The following is a 24,345-nucleotide window of genomic DNA, read 5'->3' as shown; positions in this document are numbered from 1 at the left end:
CATTGGGGGCTCAGTGCCAGGCACCCCAGTATCTTGGCAGGAAGGCCAGAAGAAGAAGCCAGGTGGGCAATGATGTTCTTGAGTGCAGCAGTCACCAGGAACTGCCATTTGTTTGCTTTGATGAACAGACACTTAGTTTGCTGTGTCCCTTTTAATCCCACCTTTCCCCTGAAGAACTCAAGGCAGCCAGCATCAGGTCCGGCCCGTCCATGAGGCAACCCAAAGCAGCTGCCTCAGGCAGCAACTTGGTGGGGGCATCTTCTATGTCCGCTTACTTGCCCCCCCCCACTGCAAGTGGAAGGAGCAGAGGCTGGCACATCACTGGGCAAGCGGGAGGGGGGTGTTGCGTTTGGCATGCCGCCTCAGGCACTAGGAGGTCTGGAGGGGTCCGTGTCCCCCTCCTTTTCTCCCCACAACAGCTCCAATGGAGGCCACTAGCCCAAGAGGCACCCACACTGGCCCAAAGCCTCCCACTGGGCTTGACCATTCCTAGCCGGGCTCCACTCTGCCAGCCACTACGCCCTTCAGGCCAGGGTGTCATTATTCAGGGAGGGTGACGTGTGCACTCTGCATATGCCCAGAGGCTGCCTGTGCTTTTCCCATTGCCCCAGCTAGCGTCCAACCCAGACTAAGCCCTGGTGCCAAAGAGGGTGGTGTGCATGATGGGGTGGTGGGGGGTCCCGTTGCTGCCTGATTAAGTGGGGGCAGCAATATTACTGGACCAGCAGTGCGGGGGGGGGGGAGATAGCATTTGGCATGCCGCCTCAGGCACTGGGAGGTCTGGAGGTGTCCACGTCCCCCTCCTTTTCTCCCCACAATAGCCCCCCTGGAGGTAACTAGCCCAAAAGGCAACCACACTGGCCCAAAGCCTCCCACTGGGCTTGGCCGCTCCTAGTTGGGCTCCGGTTCGCCCTGCAGGGTGTGCTATTTGGGGAGGGTGGCACGTGCACTCTGCACATGCCTAGAGGCTGCCTTGCTTTTCCCATTGCTCCCGCCAGCATCCAACCCTCTGGTGCGTGCTGGGGGGGGGAGTGCTCTGCTGTTGCCTGAGTAAGTGGGGATCCTGCCCCGGATCCGGCCTCCCCCCCGGCTGGCTCTGTGCCCGCCGCGGGGCGGCTTGGCTGGGGATCAAGGCGGGAGGCGGCTGGGCAGGGCTGCCGGGCTCAGAAAAGGGCTCCTCCCGCGCTCCCAGAGGCAGAGCCGACCAGGAGGATGCCGCCACTCTCGGGACTCCTCCTCTCTTGGGCGCTGCTGCTGGGAGGCTGCCGGGCGGCGGGGGGCAGGCTGAGCTTCCAGCTGCGGGGCCCCCCGGAGCGGGAGGTGAGCCCGGCGTTCCTATCCATCACCCTGGATTCCCACCTGGTCACTGACCCCCGCTACATCACCTTCCTGGGGTAAGGAGACCCTTGGGTAAGGGTCTTACCCTTGGGGTAAGGGCACCTGGGCAAGGGGGTGGGTGTAGAGAAGGCACTATGCTAGCCGCCCTGGGTTCCTTTGGGGAGAAGGGCGGGATAAAAATAAAGTTTATTATTATTATTACTCAGAAGTAAGCTCCATGGTCTTCAGCGGGGCTTACTCTCAGGAAAGGACGCCTAGGATTGCAGCCCTAACCTCAGTAGGACGTGGGGAGGAGGAAACTGGAGGTGAGTCCTGAAAAGCACTTTGCATAAGGTCAGAGGCACTCTTCTTTCCACCATCTAGGGCAGTGTTTCTCAGGCAGCGGTGGTGGTACTTACTTGCAGTGGTACTCACAGGACCCCCAGACCCAGCAACACAATGCAGCAGGAGGAGGCTTGACTTGGTAGGCAGAGCTCCAGTGTGCACTTTGTGTGTTTGAAAAAGCCCTCCCATCCACCCTGAGCCTCTTACCAGTGTGTGTTGCATTGCATCTGGGCCCCCAATCCAGAATGGATGGTGGGTACTACCAACAGGTGGATCAAGTGGTACAGCAGGGGACAAATGTTGAGAAATGCTTATTTAGGTCAATAAGAACATAAGAGCCCTGCTGGATCAGGCCAAAGGCCCATCTAGTTCAGCTTCCTGTATCTCACAGCGGCCCACCAAGGTCGACGTTCTTCAACCTTGGGGTCGGGACCCCAGTGGGGTCACAAAGCCTCAGTTGTGGTCTTGCAGCAACTTATGGGAATGAAAAAAGTTGAAGACCACTGGACCAGAGCGTTGTTGTTGGCAACCTTCAGTCTCGAAAGACTTTGGTATAGCGCTCTGAATGGTGGTTCTGGAACAGCGTCTAGTGTGGCTGAAAAGGCCGATTCGAGAGTGACAATCCCTTCCACACTGGGAGCAAGTGCAATCTGTCCCTGGTCTGTCTCCCTGGTTATGGGCCTTCCTTCTTTGCCTCTTAGCCTCAGACTGTTGGCCACGTGTCTCTTCAAACTGGGAGAGGCCATGCTGCACAGCCTGCCTCCAAGCGGGCCACTCAGAGGCCAGGGTTTCCCACTTGTTGAGGTCCACTCCTAAGGCCTTCAGATCCCTCTTGCAGATGTCCTTGTATCGCAGCTGTGGTCTACCTGTAGGGTGCTTTCCTTTCACGAGTTCTCCATAGAGGAGATCCTTTGGGATCTGGCCATCATCCATTCTCACTACATGACCGAGCCAACCAGAGTACCACCAGGTAAAGAGGAGGAGGTATCTGGTGTACCCCTTGAGGTATCAAGAGGTTGTGTTCCAGGTTCTTAACTGTGCTAAAATAGCTTTCACTGGTGCCAGGCTTCATAGTAACCTTTTTTGCTATGTAAAAAAGCAAAATTTTTATTTTTTGTAAAAATATACAAATTATATATTTGTAATAATATTTGGTTACAGTGAACAGTGCTGAGAGGGTGTAACATGTGTGGAGAGTGGGTGGAACCAATGGTGGGCCCCCAGTCTCTGGTTGATTGGGATCATGGCATGAAAAAAGTTGATGTGGGGGCAGACTTCAGGTTACCAGAACCTAATTGATTTTTTTGCTCGAATACTGAAGGCCAGAGCCAGGTGCAAGAGTGGCTCAGGTGGGTGGACACAGAATAAAAGGAGCATTTCTGAGCACAGGAAAATCCACTTCTGTTTTCACTCAGCTTTTCTTCACTTCCACCCCCAATGTAAAGGGGGAAAATCCCTTTAGCTGTTGCTTTTTGTTAAACAATTGGGTCTCTCTCTCTCTCTCTCTCTCACACACACACACACACACACACACACACACACACACACACACAAGTGTGCAGCCTCTGGTTTTATTTTAAAAACTCTTGCAAATGCCATGTCCACCGACTGCACTGTGCAAGCAATGGTCTGCCTCTTGCCCAAAGCCTTAAAAACAAGCCTGAAAGTTTGTGGGTGCTTTCCAGTCTCTCCAGTGCTGATGAATTTTGTCGAGGGCGTGCCTGCCAATGGCAGTTTCTCTGCTTCAGGAATGGTCAGCTTCTTCTAAGGGAGCTGATTCTCACCAGTCAATTTGTCCCTGGGGGTGCAGTATATCCACCCCCCTTGCAAAGGTGTCATTGCATCTTCCCCCTGTCACCGGCTTCCCAGCTGGGGCAAATATTATCCATGGAGGGGCCTGATCCAGATTGGGACTATTGTGGGACAAATGATTGAAACCGCTCCCCCCCCAGACCTTAGTCCCAGTCCTGATTCCTTCACCCCTGCATCAAATTAGGGTTTTCTGACCCTCAGTTCAATATTTCATCCTTTAGAGAAGTTTGATTAAGATGGAAACCTACAACCCTGTTTTCACATCTGTTAAAATGAATGTCCATCTCTGAACATGTGCTGAAACAGTAGAGGGAATCGCACAACCTTGTACCTTAGTTGTGTTTGCAACATGTAGTCAAAGCAAGTTCAGTGGCAACGAATCCAGACTAAGCTGCAATGGGGAGTCCGCCTTGCCTTTCCTGGTGGCTACCCCATAAGGACTTCCTTTGTAATGTTTTTCCTTACCCATCATTTCATCTTTCGGTTGTAAAGTGGGGGAGGATGAATGAGCCGACATCCATGCCTTTAAGGAGTAATTGTGATCTTAATTATCTGCCTGGCAAAAATATTTTGCTTTGCCATTTCCTGTGGTTCCCTCCTGGCATTTTGGCTTGTGAGATACGTCACAGGAATCCTGTTTTCCTAGAAGTCAAGATAGTGAGCTTGTCTTTGCTGTGCATGTAGCCAGTCGCTACATTGCACCAGTTCAGTGGTGTCACGAGGGATTGCATCAACTGGTGCAGGAGGCCAGTGCGGTCACCCCTACCATGGACCTGCTCCCATGCAGTGGGTGGGGCAACACCCCAGGGAGTGGGCATGGTGATGCACCATTGTCCCACCCCCACTGGTTTTTTGGCTGTACCTTTGGATAGAATGGAAATATTTCAACAAGGTTTGTTTTCTTGCATTCTGCATGAAACTGCACATCAATTGATAGACAACATGGTTGTATTATTAAAAAAATACCAAGATTTAAAATTTTTTGGCCAGTAGTGGTGTCACCCCCCATGCGTGTCACCTGGTGCAGCCTGCACCCCCCGCACTGCCCTAGCGACGTCACTGCTCCAGTTTATATGTGACCACAGATGTATTTGGGTCTAAATTATTTGTTTGAAACCACAGATACAAAGCTGTACAGGTACATGTTATACACAATTTCTCCTGCTTCCCAGATTCCGGGTCATTTTCTTTTTTAAAGGACAGAACTGGCAAATAAATGTTGAGTGCACAGAGGGGTAGATGGAGGATGGTATTCCACAGAGCTTCCACTTTGGGCAATGGCTGTATTAAAATTCAGCATTTTCAAAAGCCTATTTCTGTGCAAGTGCACTTGGAAAGCCATGCCAATGGCGCTAGAGAGTCGAGTCACATAACTCCATGCCCCTTCCCATGATGAGGAGAAGCAGCGAAAAGAGCAATTCCCCTCCTTGCATGAAGATTTGGCCATCGCAGGTGGGCATCTGCACTGGTGGGGCTGTCGTTCCACCACCATACATGGAGATCCACTAGCATATCTCGAAGCTGGGATTGGGCCATTAAAACACTTTACAAAATATAACACTGCTGCTCTAACGATATTAAATAATATGCCATATGGAGGTATGGGTATCTGATAAATCTGTGTAGGCAATGAATCTACACATCCAGTGCCAGATTTAGACTTCATAAGGCCTTAAGCTAGTGTTTCTCAAACCGTGTGTAAGGACCCACTAGGTGGATCACGAGCCAATTTCAGGTGGGTCCCCATTCATTTCAATATTTTTTTTTATTTTTAATATACTAGACTGGATGTTACTATGATATGTGACTGCATTTGGGGAAGTGTTACACATCCAAACGTACTTTCAACAGGCTACTATGGTTTTAACAAGCATATACATGCTTGTTAAATGAATGGGACTTAATCCTAGATAAATGTGGGTAGGATTACACCCTAGGATTGTTAAAAAATTTTCCTGCTTGATGATGTCACTTCTGGTGGATCCTGACAGCTTCGCATTCTGAAAAGTGGGTCCTGGTTTGAGGTTTGAGAACCAGGTTTGAAAAGGTTTGGGAACCACTACCTTAAGCTATATAAAGCTTGGAGGCCCTTAAAAAAATTACACCAGAACTTGCTTCACAAGCCTTTTGAAAAGGTCTACGTTTTATATACACACACACACAGAGCGTATTCAGCACACATAACATTTTAAAAGCTCTCCCCAAAAATTCTGAATTTTTTTTTTGTTTAGGCCCTGAGAATTATGATGCTCTAAACCAGGGGTGCTCAATAGGTGGTTCGCGATCTACCGGTAGATCACGAGGCAAAATGAGTAGATCGCGGAGTGCCAACCCCCCCTTCAGGTGCCTCTGGGAGGAAACGCCGGGAGTAAGGCCCATTGTAGTCAATGGGGCTTACTCCCAGGTAAGTGTGGCTAGGATTGCAGCCTCACAGCCTAATCCTAGGCATGTCTACTCAGGAGTAAGTCCTGTTATACTCAGTGGGGCTCAAGGTACACCAACATACATTGTACACATAAATGTTATATGTTATGATGGCGCGAACATTGTAAAAAAAACTCTGGTAGATCTCCGGGCCTTGCTGGGTTTCAAAGTAGCTCTCGAGCCAAAAAAGTGTGAGCACCCCTGCCCTAAACTGTAGTTTGTTCAGCTTATTCCTAAATCTGACACTGCACACCTCCCTTCAGTCTCCACTCAGTTTTCCCCACCCTCAATTTTCCCCCACCCTTGCATGAAGTCTTGCAAAGACTTCATGCAAAGTCATGAATGACTACTTCCATCACAGCTCTTGTTTGCTCAATGCCCTTTGATCCTCAAGCCTCCAGGAGCAAAGGGAAAGTGGAGCAAAAAACAACAGCTGCTAACCAAGACTCCTTGATACTAACTCTGGTGCCTTATCACCTCAATGAGGAAGTTGTGGGTGGCTGATATTCTGCTATCTGTTGCCTTTAACTGATGCAGCCTTGGGTCATCTCAAAGAGCTGGGTCAGCTGTAGCCTCTCTCAGGCATCTGCCATTAGCTAAGGCAGACAAGGACATTCCAGGTAGGTTCACATGCTGTGGGAGTGTCTAATATCCTGCAATGTATTCTCCCAGGGAGAATTACTACTCATTGATACAGTGCCATCAATAGAGCAATGTAAATAAACAAAAATGGATAGCTCTCTGCCCCACTAAGTTTACAATCTAGATTTCAGCTGGGAAGAGGGAATAGCAGGATGGAGGGGGAGGGATTTAGCTTGTGATCTGAATTGGCATACTGTAGTTGCAACAGTTGCTCTGATGCTAGAGATTGTTATATCTATAAAGTGGAAGGTAGAGCAGCTGTATGAAAGCAGACAAGCAGCTCTGAATCATGGGTTGCTTGTACGTTGAGAAGCTCAAACTACAGTTTGGTGCAGTGTCTGAACTGAGCCACTTTGACTTTGTTTTGGCAACAGAGGGGGTCAAGCATTCATGGGAAATATGAGCTTTGAGGAGAGACTTGCAGGGAAGAAAATAACACAGGCCAACACACATTTTGCTTCCTTAAACGTTACACCAATTCCTGGGTAGATTTGGAGTGCTGATTCCAAAAATCTGTTTTGCCCTATCTGGAATCTGTTTTGTTCTATCACGTCCAATTTATATCAAACCACCATAAAGTTTGGGGAAAACTTCTCTGACCCTCAGTTTTGTAGGCCTGTGTAATTAGCTAGTAGTCATGGTGGCATGGTACGTGTACGGAGACTCAGAAAGTGAACATGATTTTTTTGGGTGGCAAACAAACAAAGTGCTTCCAAACAAAGTGCAGAACATTATATATTAGGGACAAAAGTTCTGGCTTAGCCATCAGAAGCCTTTGAAAAATATGTATAAGAATCTGAGCAGGGGATGATTCCCTACAGCAGTGGTTCTCAAACTTTTAGCACTAGGACCCACTTTTTAGAATGAGAATCCGTCAGGTCCCACCGGAAGTGATGTCATGACCAGAAGTGACATCATCAGGCAGGAATATTTTTAACAATCCTAGACTATAATCCTACCCACACTTACCCAGGAGTAGGTTCTATTTACTAACTTTGTTAAAAGTGTATACATAGTAGCCTGTTAAAAGTACAGATCTTTAACATTTCCCCAAATGCAGTCACATACCATGATAGCATTGAGTCTAATATATTCAAAATAAAATATTTAAATAAATGGGGACCCACTTGAAATTGTTTCGCAACCCACCTAGCGGATCCTGACACACAGTTTGAGAAACACTGGTCTAGAGAGTATCTAACATAAGTTGCATAAAGGACCAATGTCTGCCAGCAAGCATTTTCAGCTGCTGTGCAATCCCAAATGTGTGGAGATAGGCTACTGTCACTTCGCACATGCTCAGAGGCATTTTTCTTGTTGTTTCTTCATGTAGCCCAGGCATTGGCACTGAAAATAAATACTGGGACTGACCTCTGTTGAACCCTAACCCAAGTTCAGGCCCCAGAGAAGCAAACCTCAGTAATGGCAGTTGTTAAGCTAAATCAAAACTTGGCAAGACAATGCCAGAGCCTTGCCCAGATTCCCAATAAACGCTGCCTATGTATTGCAGACAAGTTCTCAAAGTATTTGATAGCAATATCCTCGCTAAGAACTGAGCCTAATTTCAAGAGCAGTCATCCAAGTTTTTTTTTATGTCAATTGTTGGTGAAAGCTTTGGGCACTTTGATTTGAAATGACATCTTTATTTAGACTTTGAAATGTTTGTATGTTGGTAAAAACTTGAACTCACGATTCATCATTCTGGTCAAAGGAAATCCTCAGTTCACTGGTCTCCTCGCAGACCATGTGCCTTCCAGCTGAACTCTTCCTGTTAGAGGAAAAGGCTCTGGGTCAAATTGTACATGATGCAGGTCTCCCACTGCCTCTCCTGCCCCCCCCCCAAGGCTGGGTACAGGGTGGGGCTCCCATTAGCCCTGAGGATTTGTGCTTAATCCTCTCCTCCATGCTATTTGCGTAGTCTAAATTGCACATCCTGATCCACTGTTCATTCTGCGTGGGAAAAATTATGTACAAATGGTGTTGTAGTGGGAGGGAAAGGGTTCAGCAACTTGCCCAGCACCACTGCTCTGGTTCAGGTGATGCACTGCGCGAAGAAGACCATTGCGTGAAGAAGACCATACAGATCTTCTCTGCAGGAGTCCATGAGTTTGACAGCATTGTCCTAGCAAGTCCATTGTTCCAATTCAGACCTCTTTCCTGCCCCCCAGCAGCTTTAAACAAGGAAACAAACTTCCAGAGACCTAATCATGGATGCCCCGCATCTTGTGCCAGTTGGCCCTCAGTCTCAGACTGTGATGATGAGGAAATGGAAAATGTCCATTTTAGATTATTTTCATTTAGCCAAGAGTGTCTATTAGGGGCAATATTTGCTGGATCTTAGGATACTCCTGCATGATCAGGGGCAAGCTTAGCTTGTGTTCATACCAGCATTGAGGTTTCTTGATTTTGGTGATGGGAAAACCCAGTTTTTCAACCTGGAATAAACTGTGCAAGGCTGCAAAGGAGCTAGGGCTAGTCCATTCTTTCTGGAATGGTACAGGGGGCTTCTTCTTATGCTCTTCCAGCAACACTCCTATAGAAACTATGCAACTGGAGGCTATAACTTCACCCACACTGTCCCCCTTTGGATCATCCAACATGTCAATAAGAAGGAACCACTTTATGGATTCCCAGTGGAGGCTGACTGGGGTGAGCCATGGCCAGAGCAGTGAACCTTCAAGCAGACAGTCTGCTTTGTGAGCAGGTCACAGGAGCAGAGTTTGGGAACTGCTGGGTTGAGATGAATTGAAGCCACTTTGATGGGACAGCATTTCATTGCTTTTTTTGAAATTCACTTCCCCAGCAATACAAAGTTGCGCACCTTAGCAAGAGGTTTGTCTCCGGGCTTTTTGAGATTTGGCGGCACCAAAAGTGACTTCTTGATCTTCAATCCTAACAAATGGCCGACAGTAGAAGAAGAGATCTTCCAAGATTCACTGGCGCAAGAAGGTAGGTTGGAGGCTGAAGCTATTTCAGATGATCATGACAGAAGATTTTAAGACATAAGAAGAGATGAATGGATATCTGAGGCCTTCATTCATAGTGTACAATTGAACACATTGACCAGAGTCAGGTGCAGTGGGATGCCATTGTTGGCTGAGCCTGGTCACTGAGATGAACTCGCACAACTAGACTAACAGCTCAGTCCTCTTCTTCCCACCACTACCAATGCAGTGGCACCAAAATGGCTACCATTGCATCTTATGGGGGGGGGGCAGATACAGAGGAACATTTGTTCCCTTACCCAAGGGTAAGCCTCTTCATCATGGAGGGGTCCACTTGGACCAATGCTTGCAAATTTGCTGTTGCAGGCCCACATGGACCCACACTACACAATTGAGTCTGGGAAGGGGGCTAGGATTCTACAGTGGCTCCTGTCACCTAATCCGAACCCCTTCTTGGACTCAATCCACCTCCCTCTGCCCCTGTTGACACCCCATTCCATCCTCCCTGCCCTGTTACCACTTCGTTCCGACCTCCCCCATCCCATTCTGCCACCCCCAATGTCCTTATTTACCTTGCGGCGTCCACGTCACTCCACCAGCAGGTGTGGGAAGGCTCCACCTTCCCACTGGTGCTCCTGTAGCTTGCTACTCTGTGCATTTCCGGAGCATTTTTTATGACTGCAGTAAGGAAGTTGCTGGCAGCAGAATGTCCTGCTGTCAGCTGGCCCACATAGGATTGGGCATTTATAACAGATGGGTGAAATAATACAAAAGCTACACATTTCTTCTTAGAAATGTGCATTTGGGCAGATGCTAAGTACTCTTTTGTGACTGAGTAGCCACAGTCAGTCTCATGCACGCCTATGGTTAAAGGAAAAGGACTTTCAAGCAGATCGCCTGACTTTCAGGTCACCTTTCTTTTGAGGAATTAAGATCTGGTTAGGAGACTGGTCTTTTTGCAAACAAATGTGAGAATTCCTCTCTTGGGAGCTAGCAAAAAATCCCCACACCCCTCCTTGCATGTTGTGTTTGCGGATAGTATTACATGATACATTTAAGTGGGAGGAAAAAATCCTCTTTCTAGAACATCTGCTCAGGCTTTTCAGAGAGGCTTTTCAGAAAGGGGTGTCAGCGGTTCTATTGTGCTAGCTGTACATGTCAATTTCATACTGTTTCAGGCCGTGGAGAGCTGCTGACAATTCTGTATGCCTGCACCAGGAGCTATAATTTATTCAAGTGTCTGCCTATTGAACACTTAGCATCATCATTTACGGTGCTCCTGGTTATTTCAGGACAATCAAGCATGGGGCATTTTTCATGGATATAGTAGCATTTTTTAAAATTGTTTTTAACTGAATCAGCAAAATCAACAGTGCTGTCAGACAATACTTTCTCAAGTTGTTGAAGTAAAGCTTTTTGCTTTTGACTCAGCAACACAGAGAAATTAATGTATTGATGGAGAAATAAGCACCTGAAACAAGAGGTGTACACGGGTAGTTTGCAAAACTGATTCTGCATCATTAATGTGCTGGACATGGCAGAGAACGTAACAATCTTGTATACTTTTTGGAAATCTCTCTTCACTCTAGCACAGTATGTGCTGGTATATTTGGTTTACTGGATCAATATGGAATGATGACAAGATTATGTGAAGCCAGTTGAATTGTCCAGAGTCTTCACTGCTTGCCAGACTGGCTGGGACCCCTCAGGATATGGTTCTTGACACTTGCAATTGTGGTGATGGATTCAAGGACCTTGCAATTGTGGTGTTGGATTCAAGGACCTAACACAGTTCGCTAATATTTACATTATGTCCTGTGATTGAAATCTCCTTAGATTTACTCCACCCTCCCCAGAAACAGCTCTAGCCAGGTGTGAATCAAAATAAAGAGCCACCATTGTCTTGAATGTGGGTAGCATGCACTGTACTGTACTGTAGACACCTTCCTTCTTTTAATCCCTTTTCCTTGGCACAAAATGCATTCCTTGTACCAAGCAAGTGGAGCATAGTCTGTACATAGAGTGCTTTTGCTTATATGAGAAGGTTGCAAAGCGGTGGAGTTCTATACCTGAGTTCTGTAGCTTGTCGAACAGCCATCTAGGATTGTGCAGCTGACCTAGGATGTGTCTGGTTATGACTGTTCAATTCAGCCCAATCCTATCCCCTGCCATGCTATAGCATCTAGCTGTGCCAATGGAGGCTGTGCTGCATGCTTTGGAGGGGAGGGGGAATCGGACAGTCTGCAGGAGGTAAGTAAAATGTTATTTACTCACTCCTCCAGGTGGCTCCCCAATTGCTTATAATCAATATATGTTTACTCACAAGAAAGTCCCATTTTGTGCAGTGGTGCTTACTCCCATGCAATTGTGTTTAGGATCACAGCCTTGCAGCACAATCTTATGCACATATTTCCTGGAAGTAAATCCCATTACATTCAACGTGGCTTACTCCCAGGAAAGTGTGTATACTAGGATGGCAGCCTTAGTTTTCAATATTAAAGGCATAGTTATTTATGTATTTGTTTACAGCATCCCACTTTTCTTGCCTCTAGGTATGCAGAAGATTCTAGCTAGAAGCAAATCTGGGACAACAAGCTTCCTGATGCTTAGATGAAATATTCAAATACCTTTAAAACACTGACCGCTTGGCATTCAGTAACCTGATTGTGGTCTATTCTTCACTCGCAGTGGAATGAAATAGTAGAGTCCTAAGATGGTGGGGTGATTTGTACCACATCAGATTGCAGGCTGAGGATGGAGGGTAATTTTGAATGCTCCCCTACACAAACACTTCCGTGTAAGTAGAAAGCTAGCATTCCAGGGAGAAAGACTCTAGTTCAGCCTGCTCCCTGTCATGCTAGTTTTCCACCTGCGGGGAGATGTTTAAGTAGGTGGACAATGAATAAATTTGATTCACTACCTGCAATCTGAAATGGCACAGATCAACTCACCACCTCTAAACTTTATCACTGAGTCTGTTGCAGGTATAGACCTAGACTTATTCTTGAGAAATGGCACAAGATTATGGGCACATTGGAGCAGCTGTATTTATCTGCTCAAAAGTTAATTTAATTTGTCACTCTGCAGTTTGTCAATATCTTCAATGTAATCCTGAAACCTCCCTCCCTCCCTCCCTCCCTCCCTCCCTCCCTCTCTCTCTCTCTCTCTCTCTCTCATGCTGTAGATGTTTGTGGATTTCAATCCACTCCTTCGGACATCATGGAGCACTTACGGACTTTGTGGCCCTTCCAGGAGATGGTCATCCTTAGGGAGCAGTACAGGAAAAAGTATAAAAACACCACCATTACACGTAAGCCATTTGTGCTCCTTACATGTTGGTCTCTCTGCTGCTGCTGCTGAAAATAATGACACCTAGAAGCTTAGTACCACAGCTCACAAACCGGTCAGGAGGGCCAGGGCATTGGTGGCCATGGGGCAGGCTTCCAGTGCAGCCCCAAACCTTGCGGCCTCCTTCCTGTGCACCTTGGCTGCCTTCTCCCAAGTGAGGTGAAATACAGAACAGAGCCGAACCCTTTTGCCTTCCCTTCTCAGTGAGAGCAACAAGAGAGGCTTTAGGAAAGTCTTGCTCTGTCAGCTCAGAGCAGCTGGCAGCAGTGGCGTCACTAGGGGGTGCAGGCCACAACAGATGATGTGCATGGGGGGGAGGAGTGACACCACTACCGACCAGAATTTTTAATATCTTGGTATTTTTGAATAATACCGTCATGTTATATATCATTTGATGCGTAATTTCATGCAGAATTTAACTAAACAAACCACATTTGAAAATCTGTATTCTATCAAATGTTATAGCCAAAAAAACCAGCAGGGAAGTAGCGATAGTGCATCACCACTCCCACTGCCCCGGAATTTGCCCCACCCACAGCATGGGAGGAAGTCCATCATGGGGGTGATGCTCTGGCCTCTCGTACTGGGTGACTCAAACCCTAATGATGCCACTGGCTGGCAGAGAGCTTTGCGGGCGCATGCAGCCAAAGGAGGTGGTAGAACAGGCCGTGTCACTTCATGCTGCAGGTGGGGGGGGGGGTTCTTCCATTTTTGCATGTTTCCTCTTGCATGCTTTTCTACTTGCAAGGTGTAAAATGAGCACTTCAGGGGAAAGATTCAAATACAACCCACTCACTGTTCAGACACAGGGGTAAGAGAGGGCTAGCGGAAGCATATTGACCCCACTGTGCTGACATGTTGCTGGGGCGCCTACCCCACATTCAGTACTGAATTAGCTCATCTAGGACTGGGTGGGGATAAATGTCAGCCGTAACTCATTGATTCATTATTGTTTTTATTTGCCCCCTATTCACAGAAAGCACAGTGGACATTCTGTACAATTTTGCACAGTGCTCAGATTTCCATCTGATCTTTGGACTCAATGCCTTGCTGCGGAAAGGGAACCAGTGGGACAGCTCCAATGCTCAGCTGCTGTTGGACTATACCAGTTCCCAGAATTACAGCATGTCTTGGGAACTTGGAAATGGTACGGTAATCATATACGTGCACCCACATGTTGGAGTATATATTATGCACAAAGCTACACTGGAGGTTTCACCTCTCTGTAGCTGCAGACCTGGGTTGCACAGACTATTGGGTGGTGGGTACACAGAGTTTTTCAAAGAAGAACACTTTGTGCACTTCTTGCTGCTTTGTGAACAGATGCCATCAAGGCAGGAAAGAAGAACTTGGTACAGAGGGATATCCAGTTTTGTGAGCTCTGATCTTGAATGGGCTCCGAGCCTGAAGTGATGGAGGCTGTGAGCAGCCCAAGCTAGAATGGCCAGGGATCAGTTGAAATGAAATGTTTACCTGGGCTGGGCTATCATCCAGGGACTATTTCTACATGCTGGCTCGAACAATACAAGGTTGGGCACTTCTGAGAGCTACACTGAGGCTTAGTCTGCATAGAGTAGAATGTGATAGTAGAATTGACGGTACCATTTCAGATTCCCTGGGCAGGTAGGGGTTCCTATTTATGAATCCTCCCCTATGTGAAAGGCTTATTGAAAGTATAAAATTTAGCACAGCAGAACTTTCTCCCTGATGAGCTGGATTTTTATTGCATGGAATGTGTGTTTGTGTGTGTTTAAACATGGAGAGCATTTCAAAATCACGTCCTTTAGTCTGAAACGCTACTACCTCTGCAGTCTGCTATATGTGTAGGGCAGGCAACAGCGAGAATGTGCCTTTTGGAGTTTCACATATCTTCAGTTCTGAGTGTTGCTTTAAGGCATATCTCAAAACCATTTTCATGTTTAATGTTCTGTGCTTGTGGTTGATGATTACCACTGTGCACATTTTGAATGAGTCATGGCTGCCCCCGACCTAAGGAAATGCTATGCCTGTGTATGTTTTCTTCAGAGCCTAACAGCTTCAGGATGAAGTCTGGCATTTATATCGACGGCTTCCAGCTAGGACAGGACTTCATACAGCTGCGCCATCTTCTGAACAGTTACAGCATCTACAGAAATGCCAAGCTCTATGGCCCTGATGTAGGTCGGCCTCGGAAGAACACTCAGAAGCTGCTGAGGAGGTGAAAAGAAAGCATTTGGTATTGCTGGCTCAGTGAGCTGATTGTTTTGGTTTGGTACAGACATCATGCTTAGGCATGGTTAGCCATAGTTTAGTTTGGCAAGCTGAGCCTTATCCTTGCAGGGCACAGATAGGGAGCTATCAGTGTGGGGTGAGGGGTATTCATTGTGGTATGCTCATTGCAGATTACTCTGCAACCATGCTTTGTAAACTCACTTCTATGGTTTCATATCCTGGTTTTGGTAAATCTTTAACCACGGTTAGGGTGCTCAGTCATAATACTTAACTATTGTTCTGGAAAACAAACCATGATTAAGCATTCTGTCTACTCAGGACTCACAAGAAGATGGTAAATGCACCAGCCTGGGAACTAACGACCCAAACGTGAGCTGCTCAGCTTGTGGGGCTGCAGCAGCATCAAAAATGGCTGCCACTGCATCCAACATGCAACATGGGCAGCGCTGGTCGTTCCTTGGGAGAAGGAGAAATTCATCCCCTTCCCCTGGGTAAGGCAAGTAGCCCTGCAATGGGGCCACTCGATTCTACGGTGACCCAAGGATCAGCGTAGAATCAAGGGCCTCTGTGTCAGGCCACTGGCTCGACACGGAGGCTCAGGATCCGGTGGAGTAAAGCATCTGTGAGCTGGCCTATCTCCTTGAACAGTGGTGCGAAAGTGCTTTACAGCACTTTTGCAACACTCTTCAGTTGGCGAAAGGGACTCGCACTAGCTGAAGGGGCACTTACAATTGCGCCCTTAATTGGATGACCCCAAGTTCTGATACACTTCGAAGTTTTTCTTCATAGCTGTGTATGGCAGGGAAAACATCACATGTGAACCTGCTCTCATAGATACAGGCTGAGTGGGTCAGTGTAGCATTAGGCATTTGGTGAAGGAGTCATGAGATTGCTAAGCAATGTGGGTTGATTTGTGAGCCAGGTCTGTGGTCAAGCAGTCACATCATTTCATTACATGCCACACTCTCCATGAATCCCCCTTAACCAGCAGGCTGCCCTTTGGGCCCTGTGACTTTCAGTTGCTGATCTGATCCTGGGAACAACGTTCACTGAAAACAATTGTTTTATGTGTTGCGCTTCTTACAACTTTGCAGTTCCTTTAGAACAGGGGCGCCCAAACATTTTGGCAGGAGGGTCACATCATCCCTCTGACACTGTTTCGGGGGCCGGGGGGGGGGGAGGGAAAGAATTAATTTACATTTAAAATTTGAAAAATTTACATCAATGAATTTATTAGAGATGAAACTTATGTGAATGAATGAAGGTCTTGCAGTAGCTCAAGGCCTATAAAAGGCCTTGCACAAAGCAAGACCAGCCTTTCGTTCGCTGCTGCTGCTGCATCACAGATGTGAAACAGCAAGTAGAGGAGGGAGCCCTCATCCCACAGCTCAGGTGAAAGGTTGAACACTCATCCTCACGCTGAAAGCAGTTGCATCGGGCCAGCATGGGCACCAGCAAGTCTCCGAAGGGCCAGAGGCTCACTGAAGACTGGGGACTCCCCGAGGGCCTGATTGGGAGCCCCCGAGGGCCACAAGTGGCCCCAGGGCCAGGTTTTGGGCACCCCTGCTTTAGAATATGAGGAAAAAGAAAGTGCAAGTGATGAAGCTGTCCCTGTTGTTTCTTTGCAGCTTCCTGAAATCAGGAGGAAAAGTAATTGACGCAGTTACATGGCATTTGTAAGTATGCATGTCTTGATTATAAATATTTATATCCCACCTTTCGATTTCCAGCAAATGCTCAAGGTGATCAACAACACATCTATGTATCCACCACATTAAAAAGTGGAATACAGTGGCAGTGGCTAGGTGAGCACCTCAGTAGATGGTGGGCTGGGGGAGGAGACAGGGCATCCCCTGCCAGCGATGGTGGGCTGGGGAGGTGACAGGGCATCTCCTGCCAGTTCATTTCCTCTTTCAGACCACACTACTCAAAGCACTTGCTTCATGTGTTGGCAGTTCTGCCGACAAACAATTTTTCCCCCCCACCAAGCTCAGAGAAAACCCTGTTTGCAGCCGCAGGGGCTTTACTTAGCCCTGTTTGGCTGGCCTCATAACAAGTCCCAAAGCTACCACCCTCCCTCCCCCCACTCCTCAGACTGGTTTTTCAAGTTAAAAAAAAAACCTGTTTTTAAAGGCACTGAACAAATGTTTAATCAATGGACATTCTTGGAAGAAAACAGGCCAGGTTCAAGCTTTGCTGGCACGCACCTGAGACCTTGAGGTTCAGATGCCCCCTCCCTAATAATAATAATAATAATAATAACAGGTATTTATATACCGCCTTTCTTGGTCTTTATTCAAGACTTTATTCAAGGTGGTTTACATAGGCAGGCTTTTATTTAAATCCCTTATTAAATAGGGATTTTTACAATTGAAAGAAGGTTCTTTCTTTCAAGAACCACTACGTTCAGGTGTTTCATTCCGATCTGGCCTCCATCCTGGCCTCCATCCTCCCACGCTCAGAGCAGATGGAATTGCTCGGCTTCAGCTTGTCAGCTGCTTCAAGGTCGCACGGTGCCGGTGGCCTTGAACTGGCGACCTGCGGATGTTATCTTCAGGCAGACAGAGGCTCTACCCTCTAGACCAGACCTCCTACCCTACAGCGCACGAAGCATGCCTTACAGTGCTGAAATGCCTTCCAAGAACACTGATGCTGTGAACTTTTAAGGCCTTTCAAACCTCTGCAAAAAGTCTACTTTCTCCCCAAATCACTCAGTTTCATCTCACCCACAGACCTCAGACTTTATAGAAGCAGCTCACCCCATTGCCCTTCTTTGCTTTCCTTCCAAGTGTGTTCTGTATTTGGACTCATTGACATAGGAGTAACGGTTGTGGTGGGTTCAGAGAAATGTTAACTGCAGGACAGCTGTTCCTTTTACTGCAGACAGGCTTGCAAAGAAAATAGAAAGGAAATCAGAAGAAAAACCAGTTGTGGCATGAATATAAAAGACAGGCAATGAGCTTCAGATCTATATGAATGTCTTGATATTGCAGTTATTATCTGAATGGACGAACCGCTACCAGAGAAGATTTCCTTAGTCCAGATGTGCTGGATACCTTCATCACAGCTGTAAAGGAGGTTCTTCAGGTACAGGTCATTTGTGTGGCTGGGTGGATTATGGGGTAATGCACTGAACATATTCCAACAAGAGAAGTATTGTACTGTCTTGGGAGGAGCAGGGGGAGAGTAACTGGCCCACCTCACCCCAGCACTGTCTGTTGTAGTGGCTGTCTGCTGGTATTCATTTGCATCTTTTTAGATTGTGAGCCCTTTTGGGACAGGGAGCCATTTAGTTATTTGATTTTTCTCTATAAACCGCTTTGTGAACTTTTAGTTGAAAAGCGGTATATAAATACTGTTAATAATAATAATAATAATATTCTGGTTCCTGCCTCAATTGGGACTCATTCACAAGAACGGGGTGTGAGATAACTACAGAGCATGACCTTGACACCAATGGTCTCTGAATTGACTGTGTCCACCTGCCACAACAAGTCTGCGGCCCAGCTTCTTGGCAAACAGCTTTAGAGCACTTGTCATGAATTGATGTACCAAAAGCTGTCTCCTGTGCATGCCAGTAGATGCAAACAACCAACTCACCAATATACACAGCCTTGTCACATGCTTTTTCTGCTGTTACCACACTACTCATGGTTGTGTGAACAGCTCTTCAGCTCCATTCAACCGCCATTTCCTTCTATCTGAGAGTGCTGAGAAGTTAACATATCTTCGAGGTCTAACCCGTGTACTGACTCTCCTTTATGGTCTTCTTAATTTGGTGATGTTTTTCAGATTGTTGATGCTACAGTTCCAGGCAAGAAAGTGTGGCTGGGAGAAACTGCTTCAGCATATGGAGGTGGTGCTCCACAATTGTCTGATACATATATTTCGGGTTTTATGTAAGTATAATGCTTAATTTCTGGCTGACAGAGCAGTACTTTTTCCTCTGACGGAATGTCAAGATCTCACCCATAAAATCTCTTGCTCCATGCACACCAGCAGCTCTTCCTTTGTCCAAACTGGAAAGAGGTATTGTGTTCACTGAAGCCCAATATTAACATACAACAGGTGCAAGCCAACACCATTAGCAACATGGTGTTGCAGAAACTCATCATGCCATGTGAGGGATCTCATCTGTGCGACAAATCCTAAGGGAAACAAAAGAAGATACCAATACCATTGTATTCACCCCAAACCTGCAAACTTTGGTTACATAATAGTATCCCTTCTAGTCACTGCTTGTTGAAGAGTTCTGTGTAACTCATGTGCTTCCATATTGTAAAATAACAGAAAGTTGTCCTTAAAGGGATTTCTTACCTATTTTGTTTCTCGAATGAATTAAAGGTATTTGCAGAATTATGTGTACATGGTATAGAATTGGAAATATTATATTTATGTTATAAAAGACCATTCCATAACACTGTCCTCTCTCCTCCCTACCAATAATGCTCTCCTGCAATGCTTTCTGTACTCTTCTCGGCTCAAGTTATTAAGCGGTCAGTGTTGCAATATGTTATATCACCCAGGAGCACAGGTGCTGAATATTGTGCTGAATATTTCAAGGGTAGCACTTTTGCTCTCATTGCTACCACATGCACAGAACACACATTGGATAGAAGCCCCCCACCCTGTCCAGTTGCTTTACAACTGTATGAATTAAAGTTTGCTCTTTTTTTTTTTAATCCTGTTTGATTTGGCAGGTGGCTGGACAAACTCGGACTGTCAGCCAGGCTGGGTATTGATGTGGTGTTGAGACAGGCTTTCTTTGGAGCAGGTTCCTACCATCTGGTGGATGCCGACTTTGAACCTTTGCCAGTATGTATGCAATAACTGTGTCATTCAGGGAATGGCTTTAGGTTGGGGTGGTCACATGCTTTTCATGAAGGCCCCAGGTTCAGTTCCATTATTTCCTTTTAAAAAGATTCAAGGCAGCAGAAAGACCTCTGCCCAAGACTTCAGAGAACAGCTGCCAGACAAAATAGAGACTACTGGGCTAGATTGATTAGTGGTCCAACATGATACAGAGAAACTTGCACATCCATACCAGTTGCTTATTATTCTGTGCCTAGCTGTACATTGTACTTCTACCCAGATGGGCCACACATTCTGGATAATATGCCCGGCTTAATTAACCATGTAACAGTGAGCTTCCTCAAGGTCCATAACACTGTGGTCATGAGTCAAAACAATGATTCTGCAAAAACAGGACTTATCTTTTTCTTGGTGCTTCTAAGGTCAAAACCACTGAATCTAAACAAGGAGAGATACCAGGAAGTTGCAAGGATGTAAATTCAAGATTGGGGGGGGGGGAGTCTTGCTACAGTGGTGTTCAATGTACTTCGTGATGATCAGAACATTTTTTAAAAAAATTATTTCAGAAGTGATCCCATGTGTCCCTGATTATGCAGGACCAAGCACTAAAGCAGGACAAAAATATATAATATGATGTGGGCATGCAGGTGTTGGATAAGAGTAGTGTCAATCACTATCACCAGTGATGTTATGGGCACTAGCCAATAGGCGTTGGTGACATTTTGCAGCCACTGTTCAAACTGCATAAATGATTGCCGTAAATAATGTTTTTTGCTTGTTTTGTTTGTTTGTTTTCCAATTTTGAGTGCAGGCAAAATGACATTTTTCCTACAACAAAAGCACTCCCTAGATATAAGTTGTCTGGAGACCAAACTATATTTTATAATGAATGCATGAGGGTTTCCCTCACATTTTTTTCTTTTGAAGACCATGGAGGAGCACGTGACATGCCACAAAACCATGTTGGGAGTCAAAACACTTAGCCCCCACCATGTTTTGTACATCCCTTGTATGCTATAATGTTCTTTTTTTACATATCAGTGGTTTTCAACTGATTTTAAAAGTGTGAATAGCATGTAGGGAGCATGATCAGAATCTAAACTGTTGTGAGAGAGAGTTCAGAGGTAAAGCCCCCCCCCCAACCCCACCATAGTTCTATGGCATTTCACACACATCCCACATACTACTACAGGTCCAATCTTGTTATACATGGATTTTTTATACACGGATTTGACTCAACACGAATGGCCACTGCAAATGAAAAGGAATGTGCTGATCCCTGGAGAAGGGGAAAATGCATCTCTTTAAAATCACTTTTAAAAAACTGCTTTTCTTACTGTGGTAGAGAGACAATCATGCAAGTGATCATTCCATTCTTCAGCTGAGCCAGGCAAAAGCAAGGGGTCCTTTGCATTTCTAATTGCTGACTGCCTCTCTACAATAGTAAGAAAAGCTGTTTTGAAACCACAATTGTAAAGGGACACACTTTTTAATTTTGTTAAAATTACTTTCATTAACACATTATGTGTTTTTATGGTATCAGCAGAGAGTCCCAGAATCAAACCCCTGTGAATGTCGAGACACGACCTTATTAGGAGCAATGGAAGTGGGTCTTTAAATCTATTTTTCCTCTGTTTTTTTGTCCACTGATTTTTTTATCCACTAGGGTTTCTGGAATGGAACCCTAGCAGATAACGAGACACAACCTGTATATTCAAAAGAAAGAACAAGGGTCAAACTCATACTTGCTATAACACATAGTTTGGCCCTGAGTTTCTGTCTCCAGCTTAGCAATTCCTGGGGGAAACTGCTTTTATATACTTAAGTACACCTTGTTCCTGGCTGTCTGACCACAAGTAACTTTTCTTGCTGATTAGACATCCCAGGCATTACTTTATTACAGTAATTCAGGGAGTAATGTCATATATTTCATGACAGGTGTTATTTGAGGGAGAGTCATGGATAAAAGCTGTCCTTTCTTTAATGCAATATAGGATTATTGGCTCTCTCTGCTATACAAGCAACTGGTGGGCACCAAAGTCCTAAATGTTAACCTGACAGGCGAAGACCCAAGGAAGCTTCGAGTGTATCTTCACTGCACAAATGATCTCCAGTAAGCATTCAGCATAACATCCAGAAGGCACTGAACACATTAAAAAATAGCCCAGCCTTGTTAACTGCGATCAAAGGCAAGAAGCAGCTAAGATGAGGTGCAAGAGTCCATTTGCTAGTGCACCATCACAAGCTGTAATGCTGCCCTGCTGCAGCAGGGTAGTATTGCTGTGCTGAAGTCTTGCACAGGTCGGATGTAGGAAAATAAGGGGGTGGGGGACGGGCAGGTGATGGAAGAACAGGTGACAGGTAAATCAATGCGTACAGTATTATAACACCAAAGGAAGACTTTTTCCTCCTGCTTCTGAAATTTGGCACTAGACGTAAAACTCCCAAATGAGCTGGGAAGCCTCACTCTGCAAATGCATTCCTGGGCCAGGAACCTGATGGGTTTTGTTTTTGGTGCTAGCTAAATGTCCACTATTATGATAGATAATTTGTGGGTGGAGTACAGGTCTTGTATTTGTGTCCCTATGGAATACATGTTGGAGGAGATGGGCAGCAGCCCAATCCTAACCTGTGCTGGTGCAGCAGGGCTCTGCCGTATCAAGCACAGCTTAGGAGCAGACTGGAGGTCTCCTCGGGGTAAGGGGATGTTTTCCAACTTACCCCAGGTAACACCCCAACCTGCCCAATGGGGCTAATGAGATTGGCACCAGCTATTTAGCTGATGCATGTCCATGAAGCCCCATGTAGGGCTTCCAGGTCCAGGCAAGAGAATAGCATATGGTGGAGGTCTGCTCTGCCAATCCTGCCCCCTCTTGGGCCTGATCCCCCCACCCTCTCCACCTACTGTCTCCCAGCCCCTATACCGCTCTGTGCTTCATTTACATCTGCCGGCAGCTGGGGGTCAGGATACAGCATTGGCAGGATGGCACAGACCTTCCTGCCAGCATTGCTTACAAGCAAGTTGTTGGAAAGCCCTTTACAGAAGTTTTACAATGGCTAGCATCAGCACAGCAGCTACTGCACTGACCCTAGGATTGCACTGTGTGAAGGAGAGAAGAGTTTGCCCTACTTTGCACCTTTGTCTCCTTCACAGGACTTAATTTTTCTCCCAAGAGTAAATGGCAGCCAATCACTTATACAGGAGAAAATCATGAGGTACCTACCCATTTGGATAACATTGGGTTGTGAGGACTTAACTTGCCCCTTCCCCTTGGCAGCTCTAGTGAATGAGGGTCAGGTTTTGCCCCCCCCAAACCCAAATTGCACCTTATTTACGTTGCTCCATCGAACCCAGACAGGATTCAGTCTTCCCAAGTACGAATGAAGCATTTGTATTTTGTTTGTTGGTTTGTCATATGTGATTATTAATTAGTGTTTCCATGTTTTTCTTTCTAGCCCAAAGTACAGGGATGGTGACATCACTCTGTTTGCCTTAAACCTCTATAATAGCACAAAACACTTGCAGCTACCCTCTTCCTTCTCCAACAAGCAGGTAGATGAATATCTTTTACTGCCGTACGGAAAAGAGAACATCCTTTCCAAGTAAGCAATCTACATGTTCCCATCATTTTCTAAATTCTGAACAACGAAAGATACAGAATTGAAAAATACAAAGGAAGAGATAATATAATTTTTTAAATTATTATTTTAAAACAATTATATACTGATTTTTGACAACAACCCTAACCAACTTTCTAGTGCTGATTGGGCATTCATTGAATTCTTGGGGCAGGGGGGGCAGCCATGGAGGCCTCCTTGAGGTAAGGGAATGTTTGTTCCCTTACCTTGGGGCTGCTTTGTGGTTGTATCGGCGCTGGAAAGTTGACTAGGTTTACGCTGTAAATGTCAGAAATGTATTCATTCTAGAAATGGTGATTGCAAGTATTATCTTTAAATACAATTTGTTCTGTGGTTACACGTTTTCCAACTGAGATTTGTGTCTAAAATGTGCCTCCTTTCATCTTCTGCTTGCAGGTCAATTCAGCTGAATGGTCATGTCTTAAAAATGCTGGATGATGAAACACTGCCAAATCTCACGGAGAAACCTCTCAGTCCAGGAAGCAGTCTTGGGCTTCCAGCTTTTTCATATGGATTTTATGTAATAAAAAATGCCAAAATGATGGCCTGCATTTAACAATTAAAAGCACATTCCCAGCATTTGTTTGGAGGACATTGTTCTTGTAAGACTTCTGTCTGAGCAATTCTGCCTCAAATATTTTGATGGCAAGAATAACACTATCCAAAGCGAAGGGAATATCATGAGCTTGACTTTGTACTATATGTGCGTGTTTGGTTCTGGTTTTGTTTTTTCGTCTCCAGCCTATAAAGCGTACTTAGCAACACTTGTTTCATTCATTGTTATCCCAAGAATGAAAGTTCTCCTGCAGCAGAGATTCTGATAAAAAATACAATAAGGGCATTGTCAGCA

The 24,345-nt window shown here is 45.8% G+C and overlaps 1 protein-coding gene across 1 annotated transcript; it reads left to right on the top strand.

Annotated features, from left to right (window-relative positions):
• Positions 1-1,212: 1,212 nt before the first annotated feature.
• LOC136655695 (heparanase-like) lies at positions 1,213-24,074 on the top strand. The gene is made up of 12 exons (XM_066632296.1): positions 1,213-1,394; positions 9,344-9,489; positions 12,670-12,795; positions 13,810-13,980; positions 14,859-15,030; positions 16,673-16,720; positions 18,038-18,131; positions 18,837-18,943; positions 19,745-19,859; positions 21,851-21,969; positions 23,313-23,459; positions 23,892-24,074. The coding sequence occupies exons 1-12, from the start codon at positions 1,213-1,215 to the stop codon at positions 24,049-24,051; spliced, it is 1,587 nt and encodes a 528-aa protein (XP_066488393.1). The 3' UTR covers positions 24,052-24,074.
• The last annotated feature ends 271 nt before the right edge of the window (positions 24,075-24,345 follow it).

This window comes from Tiliqua scincoides, chromosome 6 (assembly GCF_035046505.1).
Source record: "Tiliqua scincoides isolate rTilSci1 chromosome 6, rTilSci1.hap2, whole genome shotgun sequence".
Classification (NCBI taxonomy): domain Eukaryota; kingdom Metazoa; phylum Chordata; class Lepidosauria; order Squamata; family Scincidae; genus Tiliqua; species Tiliqua scincoides.
Note: the sequence above shows the minus strand (reverse complement) of the source record. Positions and strands in the feature narration are given on the sequence as shown.

What these genes read in the sequence shown, in the direction of transcription:
- LOC136655695 (XM_066632296.1), top strand. Translation starts at nt 1,213, where the DNA reads ATGCCGCCACTCTCGGGACTCCTCCTCTCTTGGGCGCTGCTGCTGGGA. An exon ending in AGATTCACTGGCGCAAGAAG is followed by an intron (nt 9,490 to 12,669) that starts GTAGGTTGGAGG and finishes CTCATGCTGTAG; the next exon opens with ATGTTTGTGGATTTCAATCC. An exon ending in CCGACTTTGAACCTTTGCCA is followed by an intron (nt 19,860 to 21,850) that starts GTATGTATGCAA and finishes AATGCAATATAG; the next exon opens with GATTATTGGCTCTCTCTGCT.